This window comes from Tetrao urogallus, assembly GCF_951394365.1.
Source record: "Tetrao urogallus genome assembly, chromosome: 1".
NCBI lineage: Eukaryota > Metazoa > Chordata > Aves > Galliformes > Phasianidae > Tetrao > Tetrao urogallus.
The window spans coordinates 74,266,670-74,292,035 of NC_136813.1; the positions used below are offsets into that span (position 1 = coordinate 74,266,670).

The 25,366-nt window shown below is 41.2% G+C and overlaps 1 protein-coding gene across 1 annotated transcript in view; it reads left to right on the plus strand.

Moving 5' to 3' along the window:
* Positions 1-561: 561 nt before the first annotated feature.
* REPS2 (RALBP1 associated Eps domain containing 2) overlaps positions 562-25,366 on the plus strand; it is a gene marked incomplete at both ends in the record, with an annotated part of 94,030 nt that continues 69,225 nt past the window's right edge. Inside the window, one exon of the mRNA XM_079549194.1 lies at positions 562-756. Within this exon, the coding sequence (XP_079405320.1) occupies positions 562-756 (195 nt within the window). The remainder of the gene's footprint in view (positions 757-25,366) is intronic.

Here is a 25,366-nt window from a genome sequence, read left to right on the forward strand (position 1 = left end):
AGAAATGCTCCAACAGGTCCATGTTTCTCCTGTACTGAGGACTCCACATAGGAACATAGCAGTACTCCAGGTGAGGCCTCATCAGTATAGAGCAGAGCAGCAGGACCACCTCCCTCACCCTGCTGGGCACGTTTCTTTTAATGCAGCCCAGGATATGGTCGGCCTTCTGGGCTGCGAGGGCACATTGCTGGCTCACATCCAGCTTCCCATCCACCAGTACCCCCAGGTCCTTTTCGGCAGCGCTGCACATCACACTGCTGGACTGTGCCCCGGCAGCACCTCCAGCAGCAGCCAGCACTTTACGAGAGACTGCCGGTGCCCTCGCCGCACAAGGAGGCACACAGCTCCCGGCCGACGGCTTTCCGTGGCGGCGCTGCCCCGCGGCACGGCGGCGCAGCCCGGGGCGCCGCGACCCCGCACCGGGCGGGGGGCGGGAGGGGGCGCGGCCTGCACCTTCCCGTCGCGGCGCAGCCCCGCCTCCCTCCCGCCCGCCAGCCAGCCGCCGCCACACCTCCCCCGGCGGCTCGGCACCCGCTGCCCGCCGAGCGGCTCTGCCCCGCCATGGAGCAGGGGCCGGCCGGGGCGCCCGCCGCCGTGGCCGCCGCCGGCGTGCTGGTGCCTCTGAGCGAGAGCGAGCAACAGCGCTACTCGGAGCTCTTCTCGCGGTGCTGCCCGCCCCCCGAGGCGGCCGCCGGGGGCAGCAGCGTGGGGGAATTGTTCCGGGCCTCGCAGCTGCCCCCGGACACGCTGCACCAGGTGGGTCGGGGCGCCGAGGGCGTGAGGAGGGTGAGCGAGGGGCGGCGCGGAGCTCCGCGGCACCGCGGTGCGTCGGCTGCGGCGCCGAGCTCACCGAGAGCCCCGTGCCGGCGGGCTGCGGCGGAGCTCCTGAGGTCCCGCAGGGTTGAGGAGGGAAGCCCCGCTGCCGGGCCGGGGGTTTCACGTGCTGCCGGGGATGTCGTTTCTCGGCGGCCTTTATTTGCCGAGCGGAAAGAAGCGGTGTCGGCGCCGGGTGGGAGCACGGAGGCACCTGGCTGCGGACGGAGGGATCGGAACTCCGCTGTTCTGCTGAGAGCTGTCAGCCCGTCTCTCCGTGACTCCGTGTTACGTAAATCCCTATCGCACAGGTGGAAGCGGGGATGCTTCCTGCGTGTTTTTGTCCTCGCTTCGCTATTTACCAGCCGTGCAAACTGCTGTTGCTTTTCTTTGAGTCGCACTGTGGCCTTCGTCTTCTGTGTAGAGAACAGGGGTTGCCCACAGGGCCAGCTCCAAGAGTCCAATTTCAATTAGCGAGGCTTAGTTATGGAGCGTGCTAAAGCCCTGTTAGCAGATTTGTGTGACTTTGGCGTAGAGTTGTAGAAAAACACTTCTTATTTTTGCTGTGTAGGTCCTTATCCTAACTTTGGAGTAAATCTTGCTGTGTTATCACTGTCTGCTTTGGGGGTTTCTCTGGGGGTTGTTTGGGACTTAATGTGTGACTTAAGCCTGGAAATGCCATTTTTTCAATATTCTGAGTTTTCTTTTATTTTCCCCCCACACTATTTTAGATTATTTCTTGGTATGTTTATGATGTGAAGTGAGTGTTACTGGGAAGCAGGTCTGTAATTGGCTTCAGAAATCGTCAGAATAATAAGGCCTTTGGGACCTGGGCTGTTTCTCTCCCCTTTCCTGCCTTCCCAGTCTTGTTTGTGTGGCACCAATCACAGTCTGTGACTGGAGCTCCTGTTCCAAAGCCCGCTACTGTCAGGTGCTCTTATTAACATTTTCTTGAACTGGAAAAAAAAAAAAAAAAGAGAGAGAGAGAAAAATTAACATAATGGGGGAGAAAAAAGAGTAAAACATGAGCCTTCTGATATGAGGAAAACTTTTTTTTTTTTTTCCGAAGACATTAGCTGATGTTTTGTCTTTTATTATTCTCCGAAACTGCAATTAAATGGTTTCTGTTTTAAAAAAGCCGTATACTGTGCTAACAGTTATGGGTACAAGGCATAGCAGTGCATGGCATCTGTTTTTTCCACTAGCATGGGGAACGTGCATTTTAAGCAGAGGCAGCTCAGTTGGGTTAAGATAACATGATTTCTTTTAAATAACTGTTGACTGTGGAAGTTTTCTTAAAACAGAATGTGCCCTTTTAAAATCCCCATCTGCCACAACTAGTGCTTGGTGACTTGGCATCCTTACCAACCCACTGAGCTACAGTTGTGCGACTCACAGATTTTCATCCTCGTGGTTATTCATTGAGGAATGGTTGTACTGATCCACATGCTCTCAGCTGGTCAGTGTCACAGCAGTGCTGAGGTGGTGCTGTTGCCTTCAAGGCGTTATGGTTTGGGATAGAACAGTGAAACATGTTCAGAGAGGTGGTAGATGCCCCATCCCTGGAGACATTAAAGGTCAGACTGGATGGGGCTCTGAGCACCCTGATGTAGCTGTGGTGTCCCTGTTCATTGCAGGGCAGTTGGACTAGATGGCCTTTCAAGGTCCCTTCCAACTCAAACTGTTCCATGATTCTGTGAAAGAAGGAGCTTATTGTTATCAGTCTTGATAGAGATTTCTCATTGACTGGGAAGGTGTTGAACTAAGTAATGGAAGTCTCCTTCTGCCATCATTAAATGCATCATCAGTTTGTAGTCTAGACACACATCAGGTGGATGCAGGAATGTAGCAGTTCCTGTGGAAAAAACAAGGACATGTACTCCTAAATAGCAGTCAGTGTTCAGTTTGGTTTGAGGTTCGTTGGCATGATACAGGAGGTTATTTAGATGAAACTGGTAAGGTAGCTGAGAGCAGATAGATAATGTGAGGGAATGTGCCAGAAGAGGAAGTGCTCGAATAAATAGGAAACAATCCAAGAGCAGTCAGGTCAGAAGGAGCAGATGGTATGCACCCAAGAGCTGTGAGTCTCGCTAAGAATGAAGTGCTTGAATGCAGATTCATTAAATACAGGCTTGTTAAAATCAGCTCTTCTGCTGGGCTGTACAGTACAGCAGAGGCTGCAGCTATTGAATTGGCTTTAAATAAAAGGCCAAGGAGTGAACCTAGCAAAAAATTATTCAGTTCTAGAGAAATTATTGGAGTTACAGCTGGAATTAAAAATGTAAAGCACTTTGCGTGACTAGGGAGGGCATGGTAGCAACTGGACAGTGTGCTTTCTGCAGGCTGTCACTGCACAGGGTTGCAATGTGACTGGAGCTGGCAGGCATCTTCAGAGGATTCCCAGTCCTCCCAAATCTGTATAGCTATCCCAGCATCACAGGAGACAGCAGTGGCTGTTCTGCCTTGTCCTGTTTGGGGCACTCAAGAGTGACCCCATTTTAAAGCTGGCCCTCAGTGAGTACAGCCTCTGCTCGTTGGCTCCTTGGATTCTAAATGCATTTGTTTTGTATGCCATATGCCAATGGGCAGAGGTTTGTGTGGATTTCAGGTAAAATAGAGCTTTATGTGTAGTTATCATCTGCTGATCAGCAAAGAAGAGATGGCTTGTGCTAGTTCTGTTGTTTGCCTGTGTTACTGTGAGTCTGTGAAGATTCTGGGAAATGAGGGAGCAGGAGGATAGGACTCAAGTTTTACACTGGGCTGTTTATCTTTGTTATTAGTTTTTGACTTAATTAATTTTCATTTGGTTGTCTGTTGGAATCTTTAATTCTAGTTTTATAAACTGTAGTCTTATTTGTGGGCTTGCAGTATCAGCACAGAGATCCAATTCTATTAAGAAAGCACATTCTTTCCTCCACAAATGAACAAACTGTGTTATTTTGAGCTTTGAGGATGACAAGTACTAATTGTATGACTTTGGAAGCTGCACAGAGATGCATTTTTTAGTTAGACCTCTCCATCCAGTTCTGTGTGAATGGAGAATTCAGACTGGGGGTCTTGCTTTTCCTGTGCACGGTCTGTATGTTATTTTGTGTTTGTGGTAACCTGTCTCTATAGTTACACTGAATTGTTTATCTGTCCTGTTGTGTTCAAAAAGCAGAAGTGTGGATAGATTAAAAAAGGGGTTGGGGAGGGGGGAGGGGGGAGAAGTTGCTAAGCTGCTATTTGCTGTTTCATTGGAAAAACGCTAGCAAGGGTTCACTTTTCCATCATTTATTTTTCATAGGCATGAATTACTACCTGCGTGATAGCTGGGGTGGCATTAACTGTATGCTTAGAATGCTTTCCCTGGGCGGAAAAGAACGGTGACAGTTAAAATAGGAGCTTTTTGAGGGAGAAAAGTCTGGACTAATTGTTACTTGACGAAAAGTAAAATTCATTCTGTTATGCTCTCATGCGGAATTCAGCATTAAGCTGTTTTCAGCGCTGGAAGTGCGATTGAGCTGACAGAAGAACACCAGCTCTGTCAAAGAGGTGTTAGGTAGGAATGCACGTGGAGAAATTGCATCCAGTTGACATCTTTGAGTCAGAAAGAAACAAAGAGGGGGTGCAATTTTCTGTAAGTGTTACAGCAAAAAGAGGAAAGGAGAACTGACATTGTGGTGTCGGTTCTTCTGCCCACAGTCCTCCAAACTATCATTGCATTCCTAAGGTCTCAAGCAGACCTGCGTAGGAATGTGTAAATTGGAGATGTATAAGAACATTAAAAAAAAAAAAAAAAAAAAAAAAAAAAATATATATATATATATATATATATATATATATATATATATATATATATATATATATATATATATATATATATATATATATATATATATATATATATATATATATATATATATATATATATATATATATATAGTACCGAGGTAGAGGGTAGAAATTCACCTGAAAGAACCTTGACCATATATTCCATTAAAAACAATTCAGTGTTCCTAGTGCATCTTAGAACTGTCTACCAGTTTAAACTATCACTTAGCAGTCACAGGATTAGTAGTTCAGAGTGCCTCACAGTTGTGATGTAAGAAACTGTAGAGGCTGTTCTTTCTTGTGTGTGTTTCAAGCTGTAAAACCTGAGGCTTCTGAGCCTGTTTGATGTAGACTTCTCGTCAGTGGTCAGAAATAGAATCATAGAATGGTTTGGGCTGGAAGGGATCTTTAAGATCATTTAGTTCCAACCCCCCTGCTATAGGCAGGGACACCTCTCACTAGACCAGGTTGCTCAGAGCCACATCCAGCCTGGCCTTGAACGCTTCCAGGGAGGTGGCATCTGCAACCTATTCCAGTGTCTCACCACCCTCCTGACCCAACCTGGTCAAGGCCTGCAGACTTTGTTGATTAACCTTCATTGCAACCAGCTATGAATTTAGCAGTTTGTTTTCCAGTAAAACAATGCTTTGCTCTGCCAGCTATAACTGCACAAGAGGGATTTAGGAAGAAAGTCAACTGGGATGAAAATGAACAACTTTCATTCTTTGTGAGGGAGTGCTGCAGAGTGAAGCAATGATGAAGAATTTTTTTTTTTTTAAGCAAGTGTTTTTGTTGTGGTACTTACACAAGAGCAGTAGGTTCACTGAACAGTCAGTTGCCATCTGCAGCCACATGCTGTCAGTATCAAAGTCTTTACCTACGGGCTGACTGATGTGGTTTGCAATTCGCGTTGCAATGGAAGGGTTACAAAGAGAACCCACCTGCTTCATGGGCCATTTTAGTGCAGGTGCCTTACAAAGCAGGGTTGGCGTGTGAAATTTGCAGAGCTTAGAAACTTAGCAAAGGCAGATCCGCAAAAGCCAGAACAAGCATTTCTGTGACAAGAAATCAGGATAAATAACCTATTTAAATTTAAAATACGATGATTTGGGGAGTGTGTTTGATACGCTATTTGTAAAGCACGATTCTTTGATGTATTAACATCTAAACATAGCAGCAGCATAGTAAAATAAAACATTAATAAGCAATACATGCTAGTTCAAATGATTGTCTGCAAAGTTGAGTGTGTGAGTTGTGGATAATTAACTACAAAAGGCTGCTGGAGTAGAAAACCAATCATGGACAATAAAAGCCTCCCTTTCCAGTAAAGGGAATGTTTTCTTTTTTCCAGTGCTCACTGACCACTGCATATGATTTGAAAGCTGTTGGGGGAAAAACCTGGTTGTCTTCCTGCAACTCGGAGCAATAATGAGGTGGAAGCCTGTGGGAGGATGAGATTTGTTAGTTCTGTGGTCTGTAGGATGCAGTGAGCAGAAGTAATCAGCAAAATTGCTAACTGCAAATTATGCTTTATTTGTGAAAATATTTTAAACAGAATGTATGTTTTTGTAAACTCCCAAGTGCTTGTATGCGTAAGAAATGGGCACTTTTCATCTTCTAGCAGATGAAATTAGTCTGCATGTTTTTAAATGAATTCCAATTTTCTTCTAGGTTTCTTTGCATCAATCACAGGTAGATGATACCTACACAGGAAGATATCTCCCATTAAAGGACATAAAGCAAATTGCTTGAGAAATAAAAATTATGACATATTATATGCTATACAGTTACTTAAATGTCATTAAATATACTATTTGTTAATGAAACTAAAATTGTTGTACTTTATAAATTAAAAATTGTTTTTACGACCGACTGATGAGACAGACCTTTACCAATGTGGCTTGCTCCGAAAGTAATGCCTCCTGTTTATTTCTGTGGAAAGTGCAGTAGATACGAAGAGCACAGTAACATTGTTTGTTAGAGCAAATCCTCAGCTGCAACACTCAACACAGTCACTGCCATGAGCTGTGCATTTTTGCCAGCGGTGAACAAGAACCTGCATGCTGTGTTCATAAGTCTGCACCAGTGGAAGTGACCCGAGTGGTGTGTCAGGCAGTGAGGAGGCAGGCAGGGAGATGTGAGGCCCCACCAGCTGCAGTGAGATCTGCTTGGACTAACGCAAGGTTCCATGCTGCATCTTAAATGATCTCTTGTTCCTGAGTGAATCATTCACTGGCTATCCTAATGAATGTAAATTACTGAGCATGGCTACAGTTGTGCCCAGTGTGGAGCAAGGTGGCTGGCAATTGTTTTTTAAGAAACAGACTTGAGAAACTGTGAGTAGCCTGGTTACCAGAGTACATTTTCAGCCAGCGTTTTCTTCTGCTTCTCTATTTTTGAACTTTGTTTTTTTCTATTTTTTTTTTCCCTCCATCCAATGCCCCCAAGCAATCTCCCCCATCTGAAAAAGCTGCAAATGATTCTTTCACTATCTCCTGTTTGTATCTGTATAGTCGTGCAATCTGGACTTGCATGTCAACTGCTCCTCTTCTGTAACAGAAGATGGCAAAGCACTGCTCCCTTGAACAGGGCCATACCTGAAACACTGGATCCAGAACTCAGAATTCCCACTGGCTTGGTGATGCTGAAAATTTCGAGTGTGCTAATGGCAAGCACTCAGCTGAGCTTGGATTGAAGCTGTCTGAACGTGGCCATAGAGTCTGTTTGCTCATTACTGTATGAATCATGAAGCTGAATTCCACCTTCAATAGCAAATGTCTGTAGTGTTAGTTTATTATTATTATATATTTCAAGTGGTTTTGGCATCAGCTTTTCAGACTATTATTATTATTTTTCCCTCTTCTTGGATTCTCTTTCTACACCAGCAAACATTAGCTCAGCTTTGGCACAGGTAGCGTTTCACATTTCATGCGTTCTTTACTTATGGCATAATTTATGCACTGATGTCCTATGGAAGCCAGTACGTGGTCTTTCAGAATAAAACAATGTGTCTAATCTGCTAAATAGGATGGGAACTCTGGGCTGACAAATACAGTCAGAATTATTTTGTTACCAATTGTAACAGCAGTGGAGCAGTAAAAGATGAAGCACTCAATAGTTTGGAAGGCCAAAATAGAAGTAAATGGGAAAGGAAGCAACAACAGCTCAGTACTGTCCTTTATATATTTATTTATTTTGCTTTCCTTCCTCTTGGAATGATCGCTGCTCTTATAAGGAACATCTTATTGTTGTAATTTTCACTTCCTTTGTTATCTAGGGAAAGAAAAGTACGAGTAATGACATTAGTTGTGCTACAACATGCTTGACCACCTGGACAACAGAGATGATGTAATCCTTGGCTATGTCCAGTGCTGATTCTTTAAAGACCTGCATTCTTCAGCAGAAAGAGAGAATGTTTAATTTAGGCACAGACATGTAGGTTCTGACTGACTGAGATGCATTTTGACACTTAAAGTGCAAGTTGGTTGAGATGATGATCATTTTAGTCTTTGGTTTAGTGCTGTGGAACAGAAATTTTAAGCTGCTATTCCTTGTGACTTACTGATCCAAGCTATAGGAAAACGAGGTCAAGAATGGTTGGGAAGCATGCTCTGCACACACACCATATGCAGTGATGTTGTCAGCTAAAATTGAATGCTTTCAGTTAAGAGCTCTTTTGACAAGCCTTCAGTCACACAAAAATAATGCGTACATCTCAGTAAAACAAGATGTAAATTTCTGTGATATTCATTATGTTAAATGTATAACTAAAGAAGGCAATACTTGCATGCTTACTGCATTGCTTTTAGAACTACCTGCTCAATGTGCTAGGGAAGTGGACTCAGGAAATGTGCCAAATACAATAAAATGTAGGAAATCACACTGCTGTAAATACAGTGTAAAAAGGCTTTCTCTAGGAATAATAATAATAATAAAAAAAAGGATTACAGTAATGATAGATAACAGACTGCATGTGGTTTGTGTTTGTGACAAAAATACCTCACAGGGTCTCTGTTTTCCTCTGTATTAGCAGAGTCTCCCTTCGTCTGCAAAGCAGAACAAAACCTGAAATTACATTTTCATAGAAAACGCCAGAATTTCTTGCAGCCTCCTGAAGCAAAGTCTAACATGAGCAACGTTCACAAGAGAAGTTGATTTGGACAGATATAAAACCCCATAATTTATTCAACTAAATCAGAAGATTTTGTTTAGAACTGCTTAGGTGTTCAAGCGCTGGCATCTTAAATAGATAAATTTTGGAAAGGAGATTGGTTGGTCGCTTGTGCGCATCATCTCTTGGTCCCACCTGTTAGTTAGACTCCTTTTGCTGTTAGATGTAGCCTTGGTGGTGGCCAGGCAGCTTGTGGTGCCCCACAGGTGTGACGTGAGGAACTGTGAGAGCAAGGGTGTGAACTGTCAAAACTAGAGCTTCCATAAGATTCTGTGGTGCCTTTGTATTAAGGTGTCCTGGAGCAAAATATTTCATTTCTTAGCAGAATCTCAAAAAGCTCATTGAAATCTGAACGTTCTTTTAAGAAGAAACCCAAGATTTTTTTAGGGTTTTTTTTTTCCCAGTTAGTTAAGTTCAAGATGACTGGACCTGGTTGTTTCCATCTAGCTGTGGAGGATTTACCTGCTTGTTGTGGAAAATAACTGTCATGATTTTTAGCAACTTGAAGCACTTTGTACTGCTGCCCTCAGAATGTCCCATCTCCTTTCTTGTTTGGCTGGTATTGCTTCACCTATGAAAGGTGGAGGACTCACAAGCATGGAATATCAGATCTGCAGTGCAGAGTTGTCAATAACTGATTCTCATTCCCAGCAGTGAGAAGTGAAAAGCATAAACCTCTGAAGAATGAGTTGTTTGTTTTTTTTTCTATTGAAGTTTCATCATTGAAGTTATGGAAGACCTGCATAACTGTAGCTGCCAGAAATGTTCTCCTTTTTTGCTGTGAAGACAAATCCCATGCAGACAGCAATGTTCCTTGCTATTCTAGTATCCTCTTCTGTAAATTCCGAATTCAGCATAAATGGTAAAAGACAAAAAAAAAAAAAAAAAAAAAAAAAAAGGTCCTGAACGTTTTTCTTTGGACTCAAAATACAGTAATTCCATTCTTCAACAGAGTAAGAAAAAACTGAAAGTACTGCATTTCCAGAGCAATTGCATTTTTCTTTGAAATGAAGGTTCCTTTCTGCTGTGATAACTGAGACGTCTGTGCCTTCCAACAGCTTTCTGTGCTTCTGATGCTTACGTGGGATCCCTTTCATTTTTGGTAGAAAGCATAGAGAGCATGTGAGGCAAAACTAGTTTTCCATTACAAGAACTTCCAAGAAGAGGAGGCGTTAGGTGAGCACGAGGGAGGAGAGGTTTTGAAGGACTGCAGTGAATCCTTCTCAAAGCTGTGGTTTGGCAGGATCAGCCAGGTGTCACTGTGTGCTGTTGGACAGTATCTGGTCTGGGAGATCAGTAGGTAAAAATAAATCCCTACATCACTGATGACTGTTGTTCTCTGTTGTGGAATAATAAAAGGCAGAAGCCAGGAAACTGCTTGTTTCTGGTTTTTATTAGAAGCTGTAAATACCATGGCGATGAGCAGGTTATAAATACAAATGTCTGCTGCAGATAGAACTTGAAACAGGGTGGAACCTGATAACCTTTAAAGAGAGGTAATATGAGATTTAAAATTATGGTCATTACTGAAGCTTCCTGCAGAGTCTTTAGCAGTGCTATGAAAAGCTTATGAATAGTATGGTTGTGGTTGTTTTTTTTTTTTTCTTAAGGCAAAACCAAGAAAGTTGCAGAGCTGAAATCTTGTTTTTAGGTTGTGGTTCTTGTGTGATGGCACCAAAGTCAGAAGTGAAGAGGTCCTTAGCTGTGTTCTACACCTTCTATTATACCACTGTAACAAATAGTATGCTTTGGGTTTTTTGATGCTTGTAACCTGCTGCTAGCCATGCCTAAGTGGGGACTTGTTTTAAAACAAACAAACAAACAAAACAGTATTAAAGTATTATTCTGAATCTATATTTTACTTAGAAAATAATACAGCCATCGAGTCATACCCTTCAAGAAGTTTTTTGAATGTTTCAAGAGGAAGGAACCCAAATTGGAGCCTCTGTGTTGTGGTGCTCCAGCACCGGGTACCACACGGTACAACTGGCCAGAGCAAGTGTTGTTTCAGGGCAAAAGGCAGCAGCACCAGGCAACGCTGCTCTCAGCAGGGAAATCCTTCTTCATGTTATTTACATTGAGTTATCAGTCACCTGCTCTCTTTCTCTCCCTGTTCTCAGCTGTATCACAGTAATTACACCTCTTATTTGAACTAATCTACATCTGGGTCCTCCTTGAGGAGGATAATCTCCAAAGGACTATTTCTCTTATGGAAGTGCTAATCAGCTGTTTTTAAAAAGCTGCTTTTTTTTTTTTTTTTTTTTTTTTTAACCATGTACATACTTATTTGTAGGGAATATGTGTGAAAGACTTCTAAATTCAGTCCAGCACGACGGTTTATTTCCATATAACCCCTGAATTTAAGCCCTGCAACAAAATAGGGCACTCTGGAATTGTGGCGAATGTACTCTCTTCAGATGTTGAAGGACAGATCTTAAATATCTCTTAGTAGGTGAAATATCCAAAAGAGCAAATGTAGAAGATAAGTGTTTACAGCTTTTTTTCTTTTTTTTTCCTTTTTTTTTTTTTTTTTGATCACTGTACTGTATAAAGTATTTGGTGCTAAGTGCAAATTTCAGTATCAAACGTATTTATACTGACATAGGCATGGTGATATTTGTGTCCTTCTAGTAACCTTCTAGTCACTCAAGTGTAAGTTAAGTTTCAAAAGAGGAGAGAGCCTGCAATATTTTAATGAAGAGAAAGAGGAGCAGTGTGTCAAGGACTGTTGACGTGGGATGCTTCTAAATAAACGGATTAGAAGAAATTTTCCATGTTCGTGATTCACTCCTATATAGAGAATGCTGGCAAATCAAGTTTTTAAACAGGTAGTTGCAGAACCATCCTATGCTCAAGTTGGCTAAAACAACGTTTTTTAGTTTCTATGGCGCTATCTGGTTGTGTGACATAATAATGATGTGACTTTATATAGCTCAGAGATTCACTAAGTTTGTCTGAAGTGCTCATGTCATTTGGATCAACTCTAAATATTTGAAATTTTACTTTCTTTTCTGATGTCTGTTGCAAGGCATCAGTTCTTCCAAGAAGCATTGTGCAGCAGTTTTATTTTATTTTGTTTTGAATTAAGCCATGGTCACTGTTTCTGTAAAATGGTAGCAGTTTTATACTGAAAGAGCATACCAGAGTTCTGTAGTTTCAAGGGAAGGAGGATTCAAATCATTAAGCAACACTCATTACCATAGAGAACTACTTCCGTGCAGTAAAGCTTAAAGGATTTAAAACTAAAATTGCTTTTCCTTCCCATGAAATGTGAAATATAAATTGTTTATTTAGGCTTGCTGCTGATGTTTCTATTCTTTTAGATATTTGCTGGTCCATGCTGTTTTTACCTTGTTATATGTTTCACTCTTGCTGATGCAGCATTTTCTTGCGGTCCACTTGGGAGAACTGCTACAAGAATCACATTGAAAATATTCACCTGCAATAGGAACATTCAGTTAATTTCTCCTGGGGAGAGTAATTCATCTATTACCAACGTTGCAAGCAGAATAAGAAATCTATTTATATTCCTGTGTGTACATTCATCAGTCTCATTAGATACCAAGGTAGACTGTCAGCATTTCACATCTGCTATTTTTTTGAATGCTTAAATGGCTGATGATATATTTGAGTTTCTGAATGTATAATCTACTCTTTGGGGGAGGCACCTTTCCTCTCATTCTCCCTGGGGAGTTTGCTTAATGTGCCTTCCATCTCTTTATCTAACTTAGACTTTCAGCTCCTGCTGAGAATGACTTAGCAACTAAGTCTTTGGTTACCATTATATGGCTGGCCATGGGCATGTCTTCGTGAAAGGTCTTGACATTTCCTATGTAACTGCATGGTTTCAGCTGAAAATTAGCATAAAAATGAGTTATAGTCTCCTTTATTACTGCTGATTCCACTTCATCTTTCTTAATGTAATCTAAAATTTCCCAATTTCCTGTGTCATAGGTTGAGGTTAATATGGCCTGGTTTTGAAATAAATGAGGCTTCTGCAATAATGCTGTTAATTCAGCCCAATATTAACTTTTGAATTTGTTCATTGCCAATAAAACTTCACAGAAAATTAAGAGACTTTGACGAGATGTAGTTCCCTAGTTATGTGAAAGACCCAAGAGATTTGGTAAAGGCAAACCCCAGTCATTTTCATTCTGAGGGAAATCTCCCTAGTCTCGTCAAAGAATTAATGAGAATGCTACTTCATGGCAAGAATCTAAAGGAAATTGGGATTCATTGGTTCTGCTGCTCATGGGTGGCTTTTTCTAGGAACCAGTGTTATTGTTAAATAGTGGTTTGGCCATGAGGTAAAAGAAAGGTTGTAGAAGAGCACTTTAAAACTCACCATGCTTGAACATAAGGAGGGGGGCAAAGGAGAGATGGGTCTCGGTGTCATCTCCGGGATGCTATTTTGGTGCCTTTCTGCCCCTAGCCTTCCCTACGTTGCTCCACCTGCACTGCTCTTTGTTCCCTCGGTTCCAGCTGGCGGCCTCCATGAGCCAAGGGAGCTGCTGCTTCAGCGCTTCTCCGCATCTGCCAGGAAGTAAATAAATAGTGGGGAAAGAAACGGAAGGGATGCGTTCTCGTTCTTTATGTCAGCTTTGCTTAGGGCTTTTTTAAATTGTATGTCTCGCAAAAGTGTATCACTGTGAGAAAATTTCCTAGGAAATAGAGCTGAATCCTGTTGCTGCCTTGGTTTCTTTAGTTTTCTGGCATTAAGAAAAATGCAAGGGCTTCAACACTGGTGCATCAGAGCTAGATTCTCATCTTTACTGCTATTAAATACACCATTGCTGTTGAGAGGTTTGGTGCAGTGCCCTGAAGGCTTGCCAAGCGTTGTGTTCTGTCTGCATGCACTCTTGCTCATGCAGTGCTTTGTAAGGAGTCTCATGCCTGCGCACCTGCAGGTAGGCAGCCCAAATTGATCCTGGTGTTGCTTTGGCAGTTTGACCCATATCCTATAAATTCCCTCTAACTCTTCTTCTGGAAAGACAAAGATTACATGGTGGCTCTATTTCTGCTCCTTTTGTACCCTTGCTTTCTCCTGATGTTTCCAGCCTCTGTGGTTGGGTCCCAGAGAAAGCAGTCCCAGTCCTTTTCTTGTTGTTCTCTGGTGCCCCAAGTGATATCTCATCCCATGGATGGAATTCAGAGCAGATTACATTTCTGCTGTCTTTTTTTCCTTACCTTAGAAGGAAAGTTTGCCTTATCTTCCAGTTTCCATTACAGACATGTTTAGGTATAAGCACTGCAGGGAAATACTTTCTTGCAGAAAAAATGCACAACTATTTCCAATGGAATTAAGAAAAACAACAAAAACAACGCCATCTTGTTGCTGAAGGAAAGGAATGTCTTGGAAAGGAATATTTAACAAAATTAATTGAGCCGTATTTTGCCTGACTGTATACTATCTGACTTTGTAAATGTGTTAGAGGTTTTAAAGCACAAAGTGTATTTTAGCTTGTTACATTTGAAGGACTATTTGGAATGCAAGATAATTTCTGAAACAGCCTATTATTGGAATAAAAGAAAGGATAACCAGCTAGATAACCAGTGGAAGCACGTCTGAGATTTTATAGGTGTTAGATATTGTTTGAAATTAGTGATATTTCAGTAGTTCGTTAATCAAACAGCACCTGAGGTGGAGGTCAGTGGGCACAGCTTTATCTTAACTAGCTCTTAAGAATATCCCCCCAGTGTGCTCTGTGGAAGGAAGGAAGAAGGCAAGTGCATGAGTGCTGTGTAGCACTTCTCATGGCCCACAGACAGCATGGTCATGAACTGACTCAGAAGCACACTTGTTCTGGCTAGCGACCTGGCTGCTGCGTCAGCAGGGGAAAGGGTCTGAGCTGTTTTGGCCTTCCCATGGCACTGGCAATCCCAACTGGATGTGTGAAAATCAGAGCCTGGGAAATGCGCTCCCTCTCAGCTCTTCTTTCAAACCAAATGGAAACCAAAGCTAATGGGTTATGAAAAACACTGAGGAGGGGATTTGGTGCAATGTGGTCACACCAGCATCATCTGCATGGGAAGCAGGACAAAATACAGCTGTGGAAAGACCTCAGGTGATCTCTAGATCCCTTTTACAGCAAAATCCTATTTCTTTATAATTCCTGAGCAATTTGTTAATCCCTAGCAATGAAAACTGTATTGCTTCTGTAGGCAACACACTCTAGTGCTGCCTTCTCTTTAGTATGAGGATTTTTTTAAATGCCACGTTGTTTATAGCTGATCTATGGAGGATGTGAAGAACAGATTATCCTCTCCCTTTTAAAGCTGACTCTTCCTTTTACTTTAACATTGCAAACTGGTATTGTGCTGGGTTTCTGTGGCAAGGTTTTGGTGGCGAGGTGGCCACAGGAGTCACCTTTGAAAGAGGAGGCTCAGAGCTACCCTCGTTGGATATGGCCTGTGTTAGGGAGCCACTGGTTGGGCAGTTGGCTTCCAGTCAAGGTCAGCTCACCTCAGCAGAATGATGTCATCAGGCAGAAGAGTGGAGACCCCGTGGGCATAACTCCTCAGAAGCACCCCCTCACCCAAAGGGGTGATCTGTAAAGAGTTTGTGAAGACTTCATAGAATCTATTGACGGGCCTCCAAGATCATTCAGCCCGAAACACTTCCACATTCCTAAGAGCTTAATTTCACTCAGGCACACCTGACGTTGCAATTCCTACAGATGAACTGAGGCAATGTATTGAAATTATATTGCATGGTGTGTTTGTCAGCGTTGCTCTCTTTCTTTTCTTTTAATTGTAGTTGTAAAATCAGCATTCCTGGTGCTGTGGCCTTGTCCTGTGATCACAATTGCTCTTTGTCCCAGCAACCAACTTTGGCTGAGAACCACAAAAGACTGTATTTATGAGAGGCTGGCTTACAGTTTTTTGGAAATATTGGCAGTGCCCTGCAATACCTAGCCCCTCTCTGATGAAAGGATTGCACAGTAAATACCTTGTTGAGTAGGAAATGTTTCTTATTCCTTTCTTGAAAAATGAGCCACATACTGAACTTATGAGGGGAAGCTAGTTTGGATGGTGACCGTTTTACGTGATTTTTCAAAGCATACAGAAGATCAGAATTACCAGAAAGCAATTTAATTACAGAACACTTAATAAGGAGACTGAAACAAAATAATAGAAAAATCACCATGTTAAACTCTTAAACCGTTTGTTTTGTTATCATCCATTCTGTTCATTGGGACTTTTATTCTCAAAGTTTCGTTAGGGTCCCAATTTGTTCAATGTGCCTTTATTTTTTTTATGCACTGTGCTCTCATCTGTGTGGGTTATGTTGTAGATTTGGACCTAAATGAAATATCAATAGCTTGTGCAGGAATCCCTTGTCAAGTCCTTTCCAAAGTTTTTGTAGAAAATCAATTTCCTGTGAGGAGAGTGTCAAGATTTTTATGGTTAACGTTTCCATGGAGGAAACGCCTCCAACTTTTTTAGCAAGCTGGAAAAAAATCCTGTATTGTTATGCAATACAAATTAAGTTTGTGCTCTTGAAATGTAATAAGTATAATTACGTACTTGGTTAAAATTTCTTATGTGAAAGTGTGAATGCAGAAGTATTTGTATTCTTTCAGCTTGAATTAAATCCTTTGACGTTGATGTGTGAGCCAAAGATTTTCAGTGTTGGGAAAATTACTGTGAAGAAAGAAATTCTGAGGGCTTTAAAAACAATGAGAGGTAATGGTATGGTGCCCAAATGATGTGACATTAAAAAGAAAGGTGAAAAATACAAATATATTGAAATGTAAGTTGTGGGTATTGTGTGACTCAAAAGGACAGGCATGGCTATTTCAAGAATCATGGATATTTTTCTGGATTTCTTTTTCAGTTGTTCAAAATGTTTCATATTTTTTGATAGCATTTAGTTTCCTTTTACTGCTTAATGAAGCATTTGGAATTGTCATAATTTTTCCACAGTCACTTGCCCTGAAAAATAGAAGTAATGAAGTGAATGGATGTATTTCTCACTGTTTATTTGGGAGATAAAAGTAGCACGGTTTGTCTTCATTTGAAAGAATTAAAATTATCCTGGTTTTGTGTATACCTCAAGATCTGAATACACAGGCATATGGTTCTTCAAAGTTGTGCTTTATCTGTTAGTTGTGCTAAATGCTGTTTGTGTTAATAAGGGACACACAGTGCAGAGATTCAGAATTGTTTGTGATGTTAATTGTAACAGTAGTTCTGAAATTGTAGAAGATTGTCACCTTTTTTCAATATAAACAAAGAACTTACACTAGCCATAAACTTTTCAGGAAATGAGGAAATTATTATGTATTACTCAGTGGTATTTTTAATTTTCTTGTCTCTAGGTGAAGAGACGTTGTTTTAATTCAGGACTAACAAATTTAAAAAGCCATTTCACTTCAACATTACGTTTTCTATAAAACCTGAGAGTCTTTCAGATTTAAAAAAAAAAAAAAAACAACAAGGTTTTTAAGTGTACACACAGTGTTTTGTTTTCAGAAGTCTTTGCGACTAAAAGCTCACAGCTGTTTTCTACTTGAAATGATTGTTCTTTCTACAGGCTGACAATAGTTTATTTGTGTGTTATAGGACAATTTTGGTTGAAAATGAGTGTGACTAAAAGCTGGGGGAGGAAGCTGCTCCCTTCTGCAGTAATCAGCAGCGAACCCACATGTGTGCTGAGGAGTGTGGCACAGATTGATGGACTTCTTTGGTTTTACTGGGGGTGGGTCATGCAGGAGGACAGATGCAAACTGGCATTCCTTCCCTACCCCGTCCCAGACCCTACCAGTGGTAAGGGAAAAATAATAATAAATCAACATCTTACCTCCTCTCTCTGTCCTCTCCTTCCTACCCTCAGCATGCGCAAGAAAACAGTGATGAAATGCATTTTAGATTCATTTTAAGTACTCACACATGTGGAGAAAATACTCCCACTTCTTGACTGAAGACCTAGTTTCAGCAGCAAAATAAAACTAAGCCACAGTTGAAAGATTTCTAGTGAAGGAATGAAGCAATAACATTGGTGGTTTTTTTTCTTCTTCTATTATTTTTCTGTTTTAAGACCTTTCTATATTTAAACTTACTTTCTGTAAGCTGTTAATAATCAGATTCTCACTGCAAAGTCAAGCTTGGGACGCACCAAGCTTGATTTGCTATAATAACACTTTTGCCATGCAGTGTATGTCAGGTAGAGCAATACTTGCTAGGTAGGACCAGAGTGGAAAGGAGTGTCAGAAATAGGGCTTTCCGTGTAATCTTGCTTAACAAAGTAGCTGTTGTTAAGTCTGCTAAGCCAACAGATTCCTGTGCAAAAGCGTTGCAGGAATTAAAAGCTTAATCAGCCTGTGTGCTCTCAGAAGTTTAAATGATTTAGGCATAGAAAACAGGGGAAAGAGTATATATTTGTTAGGTACAAATGCTTTTGCTTATGCTCAGCCTGGCTCCAATCTAAGAAAGCAGTTAAGAAACAGGGTTTTCCAGCCCATGAGCATTCCTGTTGAACTCACATGGGGCTATTTCATGTGAATCTCGGAGAGAGAAATCTTTTTAATTGTATGGGTCTTAAGTAAGAAAAGAATTTCTATTCCAACCATACGAAGAGTGTGTGCTTACTACAATACATATTTATTAATAGTCTTCCATGGCTTTGCCTTTTTAAAGCTGCTGTGCTTTGACCCCTTTCGTGAATGTGTTTTGGGGGTTTAATTGCATGATAAACCTCTTGCTCCACAGGATTCCTTTCCATTTAGTGCAGAAATTGTACAGAGTAGAAGGCGGAGGTTTACAAGAAGGAAAGGAGACTGCTGCTTTTAAGATGTGGATTGGCATGTAACGCAGTTTTTGGTATCCAGATTTCATATGCTTGAAGCAATAATTCACCTAAAGGTTTCTGCCTGGATGTAAAATTTACCGATATTAAGTAACAGAAAAGAAAATAAAGCAATTGAAAGGGAAAAGTGATTGCTAAATGATATATTCACTGTCCTGGTGCGTATGCTTAATTTTCTGTGCTGAAAGAAAGTAATGCTAAAAATGAACAGATAGTTGGAAAAGCTGCCTCTGATAAGCTTTCACAAATCCTTTTCTTTTTTTTTTTTTTTTTATATGTGGTAATGTGTACAGATGTCTTTTTGTTCTTCTAGCTCCAGAAAGTCCTGTGAAAGAGTCATAAAAACCTGACAGCTTTTTTAATACCTTGACTGCTGTGATGCTTTGCTCTAATGGTGGGGCTATATTAATATAAGCAGGTTGCTGCACAAAGGACAAAGAAATGACATGCTCTGAACAGTTTAGCATTTCACGTGCATTTGTCTGGCTGGCATGGGGGGTTGGGGATCATTCTACTGAGATCATTAGTACCTGAGGAGATCTAAAATCCTCCTTAGAATACCAGCCACAGATCACTCACCACATCATCAGCTCTTCAGAGCTGAATAGATCATCGGTCTTTTCTCTGCCGGATGTGTTAAATCCTTCTTTATTAACTTGCTACATTGAGCCATCAATGTTTGCTGAAAGCTATGTGGAGAACGTTGAAATGAAATAGAATTTGTATACCAATTGAAGATTTTGGGCACTGGGCTTCTCCCTTCACCTGCCCAAGCAAACACAGCTTCTACTGCAGTGCAGCAATGCCTAGTGTGGGGATGGGCTGCCATGAGCAGACTTGTGCTGTTTGATTAGAGTCTGAGAAGTTCAAAGAGATATTTGAAGATCTGTCTTGCAAGCACAAATTGTGCTGTTGCCATCTTTAACTGAATGTGGGAGAGAGGGGGTTGGCAGGAATAGCTGTGATGGTGACGCTTCAGCAATGGAGGATAAATAGACATAACTTAAAGTAGTCCGTTAACTTTCTTCCTATACTTTTAATCTACAGAATTTCACTAATTGAGTGGATTAAAAGAAAAAGAAAAAAGATAATTTTTGCTGTACAGTTTCCTGAGTCTTTAAACTCACGTTACTAAAATTCTGCATAATGATCTCTTCATGTACTTCCATGGAAGATTTTGCAAGAGAGCTGTAGTTCTCAAGCGGTACGTTGTTTTTGTGGATTGTGATGCTTGGATCCTATGATTGTGCTAGGCCATTAAAGGTTAAGGAGGAAAGCCTGATGGAAATAGGCACGTGTGCATTGCTGAATGTTTAAGTGCTCATTTGTATTGCACTGGCCACAAAATGTTAATGACACAAATTATATGTTAGACATCAGTGTATGAGAAGGGCTTTATTCTTATTTTTCATTACTGGCGCCAAGACATGCACAAAACAAATAGATTCAAAGGAATTAACTTGAGTTCTGTCCTACAGAAAAGTCTTGCTGTGAAGTGAATTGTACATGTGAGATGACATCCTGCTTTGGTCCATGTGCCAGGCTTTCTTCACTGACATCCAGAAACCTGTGGTTAATCACATTACTGCTCTGGTTTTTTAGTTGGCAAACTTACCAGTCTACATATCAGACTACATATTAGTTACCCATGGGACCAGGGTAGTAATATTTCCATGAGCCAGAGTTCACAGCTGCAGAACCCAGCAAGAAGGCTGTACTGGGGGGCTGGGAGGGCACCCATCGATCTTCTGAAGCTAATGGGAACAGTGCTGCTTATCTGTGGGTGCAGAAAATTCACATTTCAGCTTGCTTTTGGTTGGACATTTCTACTTACTATTTGAGATTGCTCCTATTTCTTTGGGAGGTTGTTGGAGGATGCTGCCTGAGTTTTTTTTTAAAGCATTTGTCGCAGATACCATGAGAAAAACAAATCATAAAATCATAGAATGGCTTGGGTTGAAAAGACCTCGAAGATCATCTAGTTTCAACCCCCATGCTTCATGCAGGGTCACCAACCACCAGACCAGGCTGCCCAGGGCCACATCCAGCCTGGCCTTGAATGCCTCCAGGGATGTGGCATCCACAACCTCTCTAGACAACCTGTTCCAGTCATCGCCCTCTGAGTGAAAAAAATCAATTAATCATTTCTTTTTTAGGAGCAACTATGAACAGCACTTGCTCTATGTCTTTGTCTAAGAATAAAAAAAAAAAAAAGGCAAAAATAATGTAATAAATCACCACAAAGCCAAAAGAAAAAAAGCAAACAGACTGTCCTAGAGCACTGGAATTTACGCCTGACATATATATAATCCTCTTTGTTTGAGATGTTCCTGGAGGAAGCCTTCAGGAGTGACCAGCATGCTGGAGCAATGCAGCCATGTAGTGGGTGACACTACTGCTGCTTGTGAATAAAAATTGCTTGTCCAAAATCAGGTGAAAACATGGCAATGGCAGAGGAAGGGTTGCACGTGCTGCCTTTCACAGAGCTGTGGGTGACTGTGACCTTTGTGAGATGACACATCTCACAGGTGTCCTGTGGGCTGCCCAATAAGGCCCGTTGTCTCAGCCCAATGCAGAGGGAATGCAGAATGCATTGTTTTGTTATTGTCTGGGATTGAGGACTTATTTACCTGATATTCAGCTGGGAGTTGTGCCCTGTGTGCACCAGGATGCACACAGGTGGAGATGAGTGGTGGAGATGGAGGGCCACGGCCTGTCTGTGAGTAGGAGTGCATTTGCTTTCCAAAAGAAGTTAGGAAATGTTTTTTTGGATTTGGAAATGGATCTGTAGAGATAACAGTAATTGCCATGAGGTTTGCTGTCGGCTGCCCTTGGTATATTTTCAGTTGTGAAAAAAGCGTCCAAATGGAACAGATCGTAAAGTTATTCTGGCACAGCATCTGAGGGTGAAATATTTCTTTGCTTTAGTTGCAGAGAAATGTGGAAATAATAAGGCAGCTGTTGTGGAGGCAGCATGCTGTGGTGCTGCCTGTGGATGGCTGTGTAGGTCTCTTGGTTGTGACAGCACGTTAAAATTAAGTCAGCTGTGTTTGCCAGGATTTGCCTGTAGTAACACTGTGTGCTCTGCTGGAGGGAAACCTTCAAGCATTGCTACCAAATGAAAAAATAAAGTTTAATGGAGAAGGTTGATATTCTGGGTGAAGCATATTTTGGTGGTCTGTTCATAAAATGTTGTGTATGTCTGTAGAAGACATCTTTGTTTAAGCTCAAAGCTTCTCATTTTTTAGCAGATGCGAGTAGTGTGTGCATTAGAGGAGCTTGGCTAGCTTCTTCACTGGTGGTGCCAAGGTGTTTTCAGAAATTACGGAATCATTAAGGTTGGAAAAGACCACTAAGATCACCTACTCCAACCATTAACCCACCACACCATGCCTGCTAACCATGCCCCTCAGTGCCATGTCCACGCAGTTCTTGAACACGGGACAGTGACTCCACCACCTCCCTGGGCAGCCTGTGCCACTGCCTCACCATTCTTTCTGAGAAGAAATTCTTCCTAACGCCCAGCCTGAATCTCACCTGGTGCGACTTGAGGCCATTCCCTCTCATCCTATTGCCGTTACCGGGGAGAAGAGGCCGACCCCTACCTCGCCACAGCTTCCTTTCAGGCAGTTGCAGAGAGCGATAAGGTCTCCCTTGAGCCTCCATTGGACACAACAATCCCAGCTCCTTCAGCCACTGCCCTTATGACTTGTGCTCCAGACCCCTCACAGCTTCAGTGCCTTTCTCTGGACAAGCTCCCAGGTCTCAATTGCTTTCTTGTTTTGAGGGGCCCAAAACTGAACACAGCACTTGAGGTGCAGTGTCACGAGGGCTCAGTACTAATTGTACTGAAATGTTTTATGGTGATATTTCATCGTGACAGCAGAGTAGGTTGTATTGCTGAGCTTTGCAGGCTAGGTTATTTACTGAAAAGTAAATTGCAAAAAATAATTGGTTTTAGGTTCTTTGGCAAATAAGGTAAATCCTGTATTAAAACACTGTTGGTGAAATGGTAAAGAAAAGGAGTGGATTTTTCACTAATACAAATTTGTATTGTAAGATTAGTAATCATGCATCTGCCTGAGTTTTGACACTAGCAAACAAAATGACTTCAAATCAGTGGGGATTTTTTTTTTTCTGAAAGCACAATCATTGACTTCTAAGTCTATGGAAAGGTAGAATAAAAGTTGGCTGCATGAATACAGCACTGCAAGATTCAATCATGGTTGTTGTTTTTTTTTGCAAGCTTGAGGAGTCTTGCCTTAAAATGGCTCTATGTGCCGTTACCAGATTTCATTATTTTAATTTTTAAAAATTTTTATTACTTTTTTAAAACTCAGGGTTTTTTAGGTGCTTTAATCCATATCTGAACTGCAATGATGGAGTGACCACTCTTCCTGTTTAAAAAAAAAGAAAAAAAAAGAAAAAAAAAAAGAGACCTGGACAGCTTGCAGAAATTTATCTTATTAAAGATTTGATGGTTGAAGCTGAGCTTTAAGTTAAATTCACTTTCAGTTATGTATATATAGCCAGTGCTTTGAGTAGACTTTTTTTTTTTTTTTTAGAAGATGTATTGAGATACATTGGTGTTTATAATAAATGTCATTTTATATAATGAATTCAAGCTTACAAATTATTGCTGTATTTTAAATCAGTGAAAATGTACTCTCCAGATGACAATATGCTAATGAAAATTATGTTTCTGCAAAATATCCTTTGCAGAATTAACAACTTGGTTGGTGTAGTTGTCTAAAATAATAAGAACGCAAGGATATCTTGTTACCTGCCCCCAAAAAACAGCCTTGTTGGATATAGGTGCTGTTGCTTAGCTTTCATGTGGTTGTACTGTATTTTAGTGTGAAAAAAGCACTGATGCAGCTCATTTGCAAAATGTGACATTTCTACTTCAGCTGAAACACAGCTTCCCCTTCACTCTCATTGCTAGCAAAAGTTGTGTACTGTTTTTGCTTCAGCCTCCAGAAAATGGAAGAAGTTTTAGGGAGTGATTTGTATTTCAGCTGGCCCAGCGCCAGTCCTGACCAAATTCCCATTTGGGGTGTTCCATCTCATCAATGTCAAGTCGTGGTGCATTCCATTACTCTCAGGCAGGAGAGCTCTCTGCTGAGCAAATAAGAGTCGATGGGCCTAGGTTCCCCTCTCTTGTGCCTTGAGCCTTCTTGGTGTTATTTCCATAGATAAGCTCTTGGAAGAGAAGGGGTGAGCGGGAAAATGAGCAGAAGTCCTTGGAATGACTAGTGTCTTTACACACTGCGTAGAATACGAACGTGCTTCCTTAGCATTAAATGTCTGCAGGGTGGAATCTATGAATCTCACATCTCGTGTCCAAGAGAATGAAAAGCTCTTGGCAGCGTCTAGCATCACAAGAAGTTCAGATGAGCTCTATGGAAGCTCCCTGAAGTTAGTTTGTTTGGATGGATGGTGTGACAGCTCTTGTACTGTACACAAAGTGACAGTACTTGTCACTTCGATTGGGATGCTACCTTTACTCCCTTGCTTCTACAATAAGACTTGAAAAGTGGATAAAATGTCTGTCATCAAATTCTGCATACTCTGCAGATTTCCGTGGGATTTCAAGACTTAATAGTGATGTTGGCAAGGCTATGTGTACTGCATTTTATAGAGTGTCCTGATGACTATGTACATTTCTATGGCCAAATGCTGAGGAACTGATTGCCAAAAAAGAATGCGAAGGAGCTTAGTGAATAAATGGAATCATACTTCTACAATTGTTGGCAATTGTTGTGCTTATGACGAGTTCTTAAATTCAGAGTAACCTGTTTTCAGGTGTTTTATTTTTGTGTTGCAAGTGTAATAAGCTTATTGAAGTTTCATGTGTCCTATACAAATTTATTGGTACAAGGTGTGTTTATTGACCTGGATAGATGTTTATAGGATTTGATACAAACTAGTGAATATGAAGCGCAGCTAAAGCAATTAGATGGATTAATGCAGTTTCTCAGGTACAGCATACAATTGCCAAATAGAAGAAAAAAATGCATGGAGGTTTTGAAAAGTATTTGCTTCCATCTCTTTTGCCCCTGCAGGCTTTCCACACACAAGGAAAGGCATGTGTTTAGTTACAATGACAGCAGGTTTTTCTTTTAAAGAGAAGGTAGAATGGATTATGAGCAAATGAGCATAACAGTGGCTTGATCTTATTCTGTAGGCACAGCTATTGTGACAGTTATTTTCATTATGTGGCATGGAAGCTTTCAGGTATTTCTCAGCAATGTTTGTTATTAAACCTCCTGGTAAAAAGATGGAAGTGTTCACTTTTTCCACATCACGCCCTGATAAAGCAAAAAAGATTTATTAGTGTTTGTATGTTAAAGACAAAAGATTGAGTGTAGGAGACTGGATTTCTTTGAGGTGCAGTTCCGTGCTTTTAAGTGTTAGGCTGCATCTGCAGCCTTTATTCCCTGGCAGTTTTTCTAGCCCACACTCCTTAATAATTGAAATCTTTTGATGAATTGTGCTGACTCACCTGTCCTGGTAGCTGCCCAGTGTTCAGACCAGTATTTTTTTGTAGCTTGTCGTACGCTGGCGTTGCCACTTGTCCTTTCTGACAAGAAGTGATTTGCATACTCTTAATTTGTCTGGGCATCTGCAGCTGATGTACAATATGAAACAGAGGGCTACACAGACCTTTGCATTAATCAAGTTTTTATGAGACTTGCAGAGTTGTTTGAAAGTATTTTGTGTGTGCGTAAATGTGCTTTGTATCATAAACTTTGCAGTTC